Raw genomic sequence first — 12,882 nt, forward strand, 5'->3', positions numbered from 1 at the left:
GCTGTCAAGGAACCTGTGAACTGGAACATATATAATTGAATTAATAGTGTTAATTTAATGTGCAGATCATTTGGTAGCTTTACGAAGTTTTATCTCTTGCTGAATTGTATAATATAGGGAATGCCCTTAAGGTTAAAAAAAAGAAGGCGTGCTTTACATTTGCCCATGTGTCATCCTAATCTTGAAAAATGACATACAAATTTGTATATCATTTCTAGCATACATCTGAACTATTCAGGTTGGATTGCAAGGCACATTAACTATTAATGAGGAAGGAAGGTCATACACACATATTTGACAGATCTTACACAAGTTATTGCTTTGCATGCAGAAGATGGTGTACCTTGGAGTACATTGTAAAATGCATTGTCCCCTACCAATAGGTGATTACTACATAAATAGGGTTATTTATTTTGCAGAAAATCTCAGCTACATGTGTACATGTCAAAGTTCTGTGTTCTGTATTCCTTTTAACTTACTAGGCAGCTTTGTTGTGACATCACAGAATTCCATGGAATATCGCCATGTAGGCTGCCTACAGCCAGGTGTATCTAGTGCAGTTTCATATGGGGTTATCATCCGTTAATGTTACAATTTCGAAGGAAATTACGTCTCTATTTTAATTCTTCTGGTAGGAATATTGTGATAACATAAGGTAAAGCAGGGTCTACCAGATACAAAAATGATCAATATACTTTTCTCAAATAGGATTGTTATCCTCTCAGGTGATAGTAGATCAAAATTCACTTTTTGGAAAACAAATGACACTTAAATATATTACATAGCTAAAGATGTATGGAGATTGTACCTTCTCTATCTATTTATCATGAGGATGAATAGCTGTAGGCTGATATGGTTTACACAAGGTTGAACCAGCAGGCTTTAGTTTTTATTTTCATTGTTAACAATATGAGGTGGCACAGTAGCCACTAGTAAAATGCATTGTAGGAGAATACATTTACCATTCCTAGGAGAAAATGGTTTGTATCGCTGGTTGCCCTAGAGCAGTTTCTGCAGCAACCAAAGGTCATTAGGGTCAGTGTGTCTAGAATTCATGATTTTAAAATATACATAGATATAGGCTGATCAGACTGTATGTTTCATGTGCTACATTTGCTGTTCTTCATTCTTATTGTGTTGGATTTAAGAGTAAGGTGTTTACGTATGATGGTATGGAGACAGGCATAAATGGTAGTTTTCCTGTTTAAAGGGAGAGTGTACTTAGACGTTTCTTTCCATTTAATGTTAGAACATTGTTTAAACATGGTGAATTGTTTTCCCTGAAAAAGTGAGGAAAAATATGATTCTGAATTAATTTGAAGTTAATTTGCTAAGGTTCATTAGCTATTGTGTCCAAGTGCTGATGGTCAACCAAATGAACTTTTGAAAAAAAATACCTATCAGCTAATTAGCCTTAGCAGGAATACACACCAGATACTGCTGTATTAGTTACAAGTTGAATTTGTACTATGAGAAAAAAAAAAAAAATTACCATGTTTAAATACTATTTTTTTCATATGAATGATAGAAAAAATATTCAGTACAGTGTCCCTTTAAGCTTACGCCTGACTGCATAAACTGTTGAGAGCAATAGATTGTATCATTATAAGTGTGTGAAATTACTTTTCTAAAACATAAATTACTAGATACATGGACCCATTTTGGATCATGGATTCTGGAATTAGATTGAAGGTTGGTAATAGAAAGAAAAAAAAAGGTTGCAACAGGCAGTCCTGAACTGGTAATAAACACCCTGCATTTGAGCCCTTTTTCCAGTTTTTAGAGTTGCATATAGGGTTGTATTTAACCATTAAGTTTTCTTTTTTCTTTATCTTTTGGCTGATGGCTGCAGGGGGTGAATCACAACAGACACCTAGTGCCCTCCGGCAATCAAGGGAGAGAGTCACTGTAAGTATGGCCTCCTCCAAATTTCATTCTAAAACAGCATCCTGTCATTTTCTGAGAGTGTAAACTGCTTTAAACAATATAAGAAGGATAATGGTGTTGTGTATGTTTTCTGCAACAGCTGGGGCATCAGTGCAGATGTCAGATTATAAAAAGTAAATAAACGTAAGCCTAGTTTCAATTGCGGTTGTAAACTGTGTAAACTACTGGTAACATAAAGCATCTCATTATACTTTAATAAAGATATTTGTTACCACCTATTTGCACAGTTTACAGCAGCAATGGAAACTAGACAGTTGTTTGTAAAGCAGTAAAATAATATAAAAAATAATTAAAGGGACATTCCAGCCAGAATTGGAATCTATATGGATACTTTTCTGTTTTGAATAGAAGCATTTTTGTAATACACAAGTATTAGCAAAAATGCTTCTAATAAAAGTTATAGCTGTTTCAAAAGTGTATTTAAGTATGCACCGTGCACCAGCATTTTAACACAGCACTTGCTCAGAGAGCCAAAGGTGCTTGTATTATCTGGTAATGACTGAATTTCTTAATTGCTGATATAATACAAGCTCCACTGGCGTTCTGAGCAGCTGCAGTATTTCATATGCAGGTGCAGTGACAATATCTAGCAATGCTTCAACTGCAGAGAAAAATGTTAACACTAAGGGGCCGATTTATCATTGCCTGAATCGGCCCCATTGCAGCTGTTTCCGTGCCGGAAACAGGAGTTAAAGTGAAAGTAAAGTTTGTCATTATTCAAGACAACCTAGCATTTGACCATATGACCCTAATCTAGTCGCTAATTTTTTTTTTCTATTACTTCGATATTTTGCATTAAGAATTATATTTTAAAATCCCTACCGCTTAGCTCACAACTCCTCCCATGCCCTACTTCCGTCTTCTTATCTTTGTGATTTCCTTCAGCGGTCTCACCCGCTCTCTGTGTCTCTCAAATGCGAGGTCACGTTGCAGTTTATAACTGCGCATGCGCCAAATGCCAATGCTGCGAACCAGTGCGCATGCGCTAATTGGCGATCATTCTTTCCAAATGCACTACTGCAGTATTTCTATTTAACTTTCTCAGATGTAAAGTGATGCGGTTCTCCGTATAGAAGCCGTCATCCAAAGACGTAGAATGGGATTCTGACATGTAAGTAGCACGCATGCGCAAAACGGGAGCGCGCTTGGTTTCTCATCTTCAGAAAATTTTAATAGCGCATGCACTTGCAACTAAAGGGGCGGATGACGTGGAGTGATGGCCGTCTAACGGACGACATTTCAATTGGATTCAACAAAAACATGACCCACTGATAAAAAACAAAACAAAAAATGGGTTGAATTTGTGGACATTCGGGAATTGATTTAGAAAGGTGACAACTTGATTAATATTGAAAAATATAAGAATTGATTAATTAAACTTATGTTTATTTTACACACTTTATGCTATACTCTATTGGCCTTACGGTAACTTTACCCTTTACCATCACTTTAAGAACTCCTCTGAGGCTGCAGTCTGCAATCCACCCGATCGTATACGATCGGGTTGAATGACACCTCCTGCTAGTGGCCGATTGGCCGTGAATCTGCAGGGGGCATTGCACAAGCAGTTCACCAGAAATGCTTGTGCAATGTTAAATGCCGACAGCGTATGCTGTCAGCATTCAGCGATGTCGGGCGGACATGATCGCTACAGGGGATCCTGTCCGTCCGACACTTAATAAATCGGCCCCTAAAACAGTGATACCTTTTACTAGAAGCATTTTTGCCAATACATGTATATTGCAAGCATGTTTCTATTCAAAGATGTAATTCATCTATGTGCATTTATATTTTGATTAGAATGTCCCTTTAAAATGTGTCAAATATTGGAACAGTATTTGCATTTCTTCACTGTATAACTTTGAATTCGTAAAACAGATTACAAACATTCACAAATGTACCAGTTAATAAATCACTCTTCTTCACAGCAAAAATAAGTCTTAATGAGGTTTTGGGAAACAAAGATTAGGGATATACTACCCTTAGCTGATTAATGCTCTGTACACTCTTATATCTAGTCATCCTTTTTATCTGTCATAATAAAACGCAATTATTAAAATAAGATGATCTCACTTCTCAGATTCTACTTCACATATCACAGCACCAGAGACCTGGTTGACGGCATGAGGAGACAGGGAGAACATGCTTCACATTTAAAATTCATGCTACAATATTAAAAAGCTTCTCAACATTTTTGAATGTAGTTCTCAAGTTAACCGATACTGATGGACGTAAAGTGCTCTGGACATTGATGCTTATTAGGAAACCTATCCAGCTGCAAAGCCTATAACATTAGTGTAGATTTTGTTGAAGTGTACTAGGTTCATCATCCCATACCTCTGGGAAAAAAATAAAGAGGCCTCACCTACGTTAAAGTAATAGCTACATCCAGAGGCTAATATAATTCAAGAGAGACCATCATATGGGTGCATAGAAGAAAACTAATGGATTTTAAGGAAGTTTTTGCCCTCCTTGGCTGCCTTTCAAAACAACTCACAATGGTTTTGTGAGTAAATAATTATATTACATACTGTTTGTTTTATATTTTAAGAAAATAATAAATATCAAAAATATACATGTAATAATATATAATAGTGTATAGAAACTAACCACTTGCTATCACTCTAATCTATTTCCTAAATTATATTTTAATACTTACCTACAACTATGTCTCCCAATCATTCTTTTAATTGTACATGCTTCTATATACTGCCAAATATATACAAGGATATACAAGCACATAGTCATTTTCTATATAGATCATTTTTATCACTACTGAAATATTTTTTTTCTACAGTATTTTGTATTTGTTTTAGAATGATTATTCATTGAATCCTTTTATGAAGTAGGGTGACCTGAAACATATCAATAATAAGTATCAATTCTCAAAACCTGTAAAAAAATAAATATTAGTCTTCCTTTCACTATAATATTGCCTTCGTTCATGACCAGAGCTCATCTTTGTCAAGAAAATATCTCTCAAAGACCTATGTATATTTGAGCACAAGTCCTAGGCATATCAGCTTTTTGGTTGATAGAAGGAGCATCCGCTCAGGTTAAAAAATAGATCTTATCCACTTGTTCCGGTGTCTCAAAGACACATTCAATCTATGCAGAGATGTAAGGTAGTGGAGACTATGTGAATAAGGGTTTAAGGGTGAATAGGGATTTTTGTAAATAGGTTTATCATATTTCCATTTGTTAAACAAAATAAATAATAAAAGCAGAGTATTTATAATAAAATATGTCAGCATTGTGGATATACCATGGACTGGGTAATGGATTCTATTGATTAATCTGGAAGATTAGATGTAGGGTGGCAATCATAAAGGATACATAGAGTCAAGCAAGTAAAAATCTAGATTGGGTAATGAGGTTCTATGCTATATCACAATTATGGACTGACATGTTTTCTGGGTGGAGTGAAATGTGTGAAGATTCTGATTTTCTGCAGTATAAAGTAAGGGATGGCGAAATTAGCAAGGCAAAATAGGATGGATCAAGGTTATTAAGTGACTTCTAAAGAAGCATAAATAATTTGAAAAAGCATAGATGATGGAAAGTCAGAGGACTTTCTGATCTGTCAAGATAGAATCAATGTATTTATTTCATGGAGACCAAGGAGAGTAATTGCAGAAGCTGATTTGACTGATGATTAAAAGTTTATATCAGAAGTTTTGTTGCAAAAAAAGCAACATGACACCTTTACAAAATACTCTATAGGTAGATTAAATAGCTGCTACAAGAAGAGCAGATTCAAACAAGAGAAAATATTTGTATAAGGTATGGCTCGTGAGAACGTTTAAACAGAAGGCAAAACAAAATATTAGTGAAAAATATTTACAAAACTCTCAGATTGACAAGTTCCATTTAATTTATTTTCTCTTTTAAATGGGCAGCCTAAAAAGCTTTTTGTGGTGACATCACTATCTGCTCAAAATTTATTGTAATCTGTTGCTATGCCAACTAAGACCCTTTTTTAATTATACCTGTCTTCTCTTGGTGCAAAATCATTGCACCAACTACAAAGCAGAATAGAATTTTGTATGGACAGATCAACCATAAATGAGCCACGACTGAGGTAGAGCTAGTGCATATTTAGCCCCTAATCCCTCTGTAATTTAAATAGAGGGCAATGAGACCCCACATTTTAATGATTTACTTCTTTCAAATGAGGGGGTTCAAACCCTTCTAATTTTCAGTTGATCTCTAATCGATAATCGTGATCACCTGCCACAAATGGGCTTGCTAAGGGGTAGTGCACCTTTTTAGCCCCCATAATCTACTCAGGAAAACACGAGACCCCATTTTGAAAATGGGGAAACCCTTCTTTCCAATGAGGGGTTTCATACTGTATTGGGACCCCTAATGATATACAACACAAATACAGCACTCATTATATGAGAGAAGGGAATAACTTATTTCAGATAAGGCATCTTGTGTGCCTCAGGGCCTATATGTGTCATAGGTATTTCAATCACTTTTCTACAGGTGACCTGTAGTTTGCTCTGTTTCTAAAAGAGAGAATAGCACCACTAAAATAAGGGTATTTATTACATGCTCAAGTGGCTATAGAGTTTTAGGCATATGAAAAATATGGAATGGAAAAATAATTGGTGTGGGGTATCTCCTGTATTATCTGCTGCAGTGCATAGAGAGGAATGAGATCCCTTTTTTGAAAGCAGCAACCATCCCCTTTCAAATGAGTTATGCAGCTGCTAGGTGACTGTCATGACAATGACAAATTCCTCATAGCTAAATAAAAAGAGAGAAACTCTCAACCTAGCATAATAGCTTGTTCTATGGCTGGTTACCACCCAAGAAGCAGCCTCTTTTTGCTAAACATGTGCCTTTCACAGAGAAGAACTTTCCTGTAGCATATCAGTCTGATCCTATTTTAACAGTACAGTCCAGCCCCGAAATACCAGGCAATCCCTCTATGAATGAGAGAAACGGCAAAACCCCAGATGTACGTTTCGGCCTAGTGTAGGCCTTGTCAGTGAGGTGCAGGTGCTCTTCCCTAAGAGTCATAATTTGCATAAATAAAAAGAGAGAGGTGCAATACCAGACAATCCCTCTCTGAACGAGAGAAACCGCAAATCCCCAGAGAGGGTTTTTCTCGTTCAGAGAAGGATTGCCTTATTTTTCGGGTCTGGACTGCACTGTTAAGTCAGGATCAAATTGATATGCTACAGGAAAGTTCTTCTCTGTGAAAGGCACATGTTGAGCAAAAAGAGGCTGCTTCTTGGGTGGTAACTGGCCATAGAACAAGCTATTATGCTGTTGTTCGTTCCCAGGTTGAGCGTTTCTCTTTTTTTATTTATGCAAATACCTCATAGTGTTGGTCAACAACTCTAAAGAAGCCATTTTCATTTAGATGAGCTTATGCTAAAGTTTATGTTTGAAATGTTTAGGAAATAATAATTACCAGCTTCTTGCTCTGTGTTTACACCACAGAAAAGGATACAAAAGTGTATATTTTGCTTTTTATATGTTGAGCTTTGCTGCAAAGTAAACTGCAACAACTAATTGGTAAGATTGATCATAAAAATAGTTGTCAAGAAATCTCATTATCGATTAGGTGGTCTGTGATTAGTTGGTCAGTTGTACGGCACCAGCAGCTTTACTCAATGCAACTGACCAACTAATCACAGACCACAGAATTAATGAAATTAGATGACAACTATGTTTATGATCAATCTTGCTGATTAGTTGTTGCCGCCCCAAACAAAACTTCTTGTTAGGTATTACATTTTGTACTACACAAAAAGCACTGAAATTACTTAAATGCAGTCAGTGTAATAAGACATGTCTGGCTTCAGCACAGAGTTGTTAAATAGCTCAGCAGAAAAGTCGTTAATTATGACACTCCCATGCACCACAATAAACCCTACATACAATCAACTACCACAATTAATTCAAACCCAAAACCCCTCACTGCAATAAACCTTAACAGACCCATAATTGGACTTAAAATCCAGATCAACCATCCTGTCCCAGCCACAATAGCCTACACTGGACCTGTGGGCAACCACTTATCCCCCTACACAATTCCCCATTGCAACCTTGCAAAACCATCTTTACTATTCAACATCTAAATTTCCTACATTTTGCTCTGTCCTCAAGAGTAAAAATAAAATAAATTAGTATATATATACACTGTGTGCAGAATTATTAGGCAAATGAGTATTTTGACCACATCATCCTCTTTATGCATGTTGTCTTACTCCAAGCTGTATAGGCTTGAAAGCCTACTACCAATTAAGCATATTAGGTAATGTGCATCTCTGTAATGAGAAGGGGTGTGGTCTAATGACATCAACACCCTATATCAGGTGTGCATAATTATTAGGCAACTTCCTTTCCTTTGGCAAAATGGGTCAAAAGAAGGACTTGACAGGCTCAGAAAAGTCAAAAATAGTGAGATATCTTGCAGAGGGATGCAGCACTCTTAAAATTGCAAAGCTTCTGAAGCGTGATCATCGAACAATCAAGCGTTTCATTCAAAATAGTCAACAGGGTCGCAAGAAGCGTGTTGAAAAACCAAGGCGCAAAATAACTGCCCATGAACTGAGAAAAGTCAAGCGTGCAGCTGCCAAGATGCCACTTGCCACCAGTTTGGCCATATTTCAGAGCTGCAACATCACTGGAGTGCCCAAAAGCACAAGGTGTGCAATACTCAGAGACATGGCCAAGGTAAGAAAGGCTGAAAGACGACCACCACTGAACAAGACACACAAGCTGAAACGTCAAGACTGGGCCAAGAAATATCTCAAGACTGATTTTTCTAAGGTTTTATGGACTGATGAAATGAGAGTGAGTCTTGATGGGCCAGATGGATGGGCCCGTGGCTGGATTGGTAAAGGGCAGAGAGCTCCAGTCCAACTCAGACGCCAGCAAGGTGGAGGTGGAATACTGGTTTGGGCTGGTATCATCAAAGATGAGCTTGTGGGGCCTTTTCGGGTTGAGGATGGAGTCAAGCTCAACTCCCAGTCCTACTGCCAGTTTCTGGAAGACATCTTCTTCAAGCAGTGGTACAGGAAGAAGTCTGCATCCTTCAAGAAAAACATGATTTTCATGCAGGACAATGCTCCATCACACGCGTCCAAGTACTCCACAGCATGGCTGGCAAGAAAGGGTATAAAAGAAGAAAATCTAATGACATGGCCTCCTTGTTCACCTGATCTGAACCCCATTGAGAACCTGTGGTCCATCATCAAATGTGAGATTTACAAGGAGGGAAAACAGTACACCTCTCTGAACAGTGTCTGGGAGGCTGTGGTTGCTGCTGCACGCAATGTTGATGGTGAACAGATCAAAACACTGACAGAATCCATGGATGGCAGGCTTTTGAGTGTCCTTGCAAAGAAAGGTGGCTATATTGGTCACTGATTTGTTTTTGTTTTGTTTTTGAATGTCAGAAATGTATATTTGTGAATGTTGAGATGTTATATTGGTTTCACTGGTAAAAATAAATAATTGAAATGGGTATATATTTGTTTTTTGTTAAGTTGCCTAATAATTATGCACAGTAATAGTCACCTGCACACACAGATATCCCCCTAAAATAGCTATAACTAAAAACAAACTAAAAACTACTTCCAAAACTATTCAGCTTTGATATTAATGAGTTTTTTGGGTTCATTGAGAACATGGTTGTTGTTCAATAATAAAATTAATCCTCAAAAATACAACTTGCCTAATAATTCTGCACTCCCTGTATATATATATATATATATATATATATATATATGTTATTTTTATTTATTTATTTAAAAAAAAAAAAAAAAGCTAAAAGTAATTCCCCTACCTTAATCCTTATTCAATTTTGGTCTATCTTTAGCCTTTACCAACTTGCTTGTTCCTTGCCATAGTTATGGTGCTATTTTGGTATCCTCTTCTGTTTATGCATTTATTTGTATAAGAGGTTGAATAATCATAATTGCATTGGGAGGCCTTACTGTCACAGTTGAGTTTACAGAAGAGTGGGATTATGTAGAATAATGGGCAAGGGTTGAGATTGAGTCTGGAGTCGAATAAGCCAAGATTAAAAGTAGAGTGTAGTTGATTTTGCAGGTTATGCTATCCACATCGTGACCCTGCACTAAGAATAGTGCATTACAAGTAAATGGAAAAAAGATTTACCAGGGAATCTTATTCCTTCAATAGATAATGCAAAATGCACTATCACTGCTCATATTACAAGTGATGGGTTATGTGTGGGTGCTTGCAAACCCTAGCCTACAATAAACTACCAATGGCCCTTGAAAGGGCCTTTTGTGGGGAATTGCCCCAAAGATATTATCTCTTTTACCTGTAAAAAAAAATACAAAGACCCCAACAGTAAAACCCACCATGCAACCATCCCCCCAAAATAAAAAACCTAAATCTAAAAAAACCTAAGCTACCCATTGCCCTGAAAAGGGCATTTAGCTTTTTTAATGCCCAAACCCTAATCTAAAAAAAACACACCCAAAAAAACCTTAAAAAAACCAACACTAACCCCCAACAATCCACTTACAGTTTTTTAAGTCCGGCTTGAACAATCTTCATCCCGGCGGAGAAGTCCTCATCCAGGCGGTGAGAAGTCTTCATCTAGGCGGCCTCTTTAATCTACATCCCAGCGGCGAAGTCCTCATCCAAGCGGCCTCTTCAATCTTCATCCAGGCAGCATCTTCTATCATGATCCCGGCGGCGCAGAGCGGGTCTATTCCGAAGACATCCGGCGCAGAGCATCCTCTTTATACGGTCGCCGCTGTACACTGAATCATCAATGCAAGGTAAGCGATTCAAGATGGCGTCCCTTGCATTCCTATTGGCTGAAAGATTTAAATCAGCCAATAGGAATTAGAGCTGCTAAAATCCTATTAGCTGTTTAAATCAGCCAATAGGATTTAAGCAGCTCTAATTCTATTGGACGATGAATCAGCCAATAGAATGAGAGCTGCTTAAATCCTATTGGCTGTTCAAATCAGCCAATATGATTTAAGCAGCTCTCATTCTATTGGCTGATTCATCATCTAATAGAATGAGAGCTGCTTAAATCCTATTGGCTGATTTGAACAGCCAATAGGATTTTAGCAGCTCTAATTCCTATTGGCTGATTCAAATCTTTCAGCCAATAGGAATGCAAGGGACGCCATCTTGAATCGCGTACCTTGCATTGATGAATCATTGTACGGATGGCGACTGTATGAAGAGGATGCTCCGCGCCGGATGTCTTCATGATGGACCCGCGTCACCGGGATCAAGATAGAAGATGCCGCCTGGATGAAGATTGAAGAGGCCGCCTGGATGAAGACGTCTCGCCCGCTTGGATGAGGACTTCGCCCCCGGGATGAAGATTGAAGAGGCCGCCTGGATGAGGACTTCTCCGCCGGGATGAAGATTATTCAAAAACTGTAAGTGGATCCTCGGGGGTAAGTATTAGGTTTTTTAAAGGGTTTTTTGGGTGGATTTTTTTTTAGATTAGGGTTTGGGCACCATAAGAGCTAAATGCCATTTTAAGGGCAATGCCCATACAAATGCCCTTTTCAGGGCAATGGGTAGCTTAGGTTTTTTTAGATAGTTTTTTTTATTTTGTGGGTTTGGGGGGGGTTGTAATGGGTATTTGTATTTTTTTTTTTTTCACAAAAAGAGCTGATATTTTTAGGGCAATGCCCTACAAAAGGGCCATTGGTAGTTTATTCTAGATTAGGTTTTTTTTTATTTTGTGGTGTAATGTACTTTTTTAGGGGGTGTTTGTTTTTTTAGCAAAAGCTGTTTAACTTAGGGCAATGCCCTACAAAATGTCCTTTTATTTTATTTATTTTTTTAAAGGTCATTAGAATAGGAATAATTTTTATTTATTTGGATAAAAAAATGTTTTTGTAATGGTAGGTTTTTTATTTTTTGTGATTTTAGTGTTTTTTTATTTTTTGTAATGTTAGTTTTTAGTGTAAAACAGCTTAGGTTTTATTTCACAGGTAAGTTTGTATTTATTTTAACTAGGTAGTTAGTAAATAGATAATAACTATTTACTAACTAGTCTACCTAGTTAAAATAAATACAAACTTACATGTGAAATAAAAATAAAACCTAAGCTCGCTACAATATAACTATTAGTTATATTGTAGGTAGCTTAGGTTTTATTTCACAGGTAAGTATGTATTTAGTTTTAAATAGGTATTATTTAGTTAATAATTGTAAATTTAATTTAGATCTATTTTAATTATGTTAAAGTTAGGGGGTGTTAGGGTTAGGTTTAGGGGTAGGTGTAGGGGTTAATAATTTAATTTAGGTTGTTGTGATGTGGGGGGGGCTGGTGGTTTAGGGGTTAATAGTTTTATTTAGTGGTAGTGATGTGGGAGGCCAGAGGTTTAGGGGTTAATAACTTTATTTAGTGGCGGCGATGTCAAGGAGCGGCGGAATAGGGTTTAATAACTTTAATAAAGTGGCGGCAATGTTGGGGTGCGGCGGAATAGGGGTTAATAACTTTAATATAGTGGCGGCCATGTTGGGGTGTGGCGGAATAGGGGTTAATAACTTTAGTATAGTGGCGGTGATATTGGGAGCAGCAGATTAGGGGTTAATAACATTATTTAGATGGCGGCGATGTCGGGGGTGGCAGATTAGGGGTGTTTAGACATAGGGTTTATGATAGGGTGTTAGGTTTAAACGTTATTTCCTTTTTCCCCATAGACATCAATGGGGCTGCGTTACGGAGCTTTTCATTCCGCAATCGCAGGTGTTTTTTTTCTGACCCGCTCTCCCCATTGATGTCTATGGGGAAAGTGTGCATGAGCACGTCAAAACAGCGCTTGTTTTTGGTGCGGTATGGAGCTTAAAAGCATCATATCACCCGCACAAGCCGGGTTTTGAAAAACTTGTAATGGCAGCGCTATAGGGGATTAAATAACACAACTTTTCTTGCGTTCGTTAATTTCCCTATATCGC

The 12,882-nt window shown here is 37.4% G+C and overlaps 1 protein-coding gene across 1 annotated transcript in view; it reads left to right on the plus strand.

The window, feature by feature from the left end:
• Positions 1–12,882, plus strand: part of MAP2 (microtubule associated protein 2) — a 237,659-nt gene that overhangs the window by 190,906 nt on the left and 33,871 nt on the right. Inside the window, exon 10 of the mRNA XM_053698776.1 lies at positions 1,853–1,908. Coding sequence (XP_053554751.1) covers positions 1,853–1,908 — 56 coding nt within the window. The remainder of the gene's footprint in view (positions 1–1,852; positions 1,909–12,882) is intronic.

Source organism: Bombina bombina, chromosome 1 (genome assembly GCF_027579735.1).
Source record: "Bombina bombina isolate aBomBom1 chromosome 1, aBomBom1.pri, whole genome shotgun sequence".
NCBI lineage: Eukaryota > Metazoa > Chordata > Amphibia > Anura > Bombinatoridae > Bombina > Bombina bombina.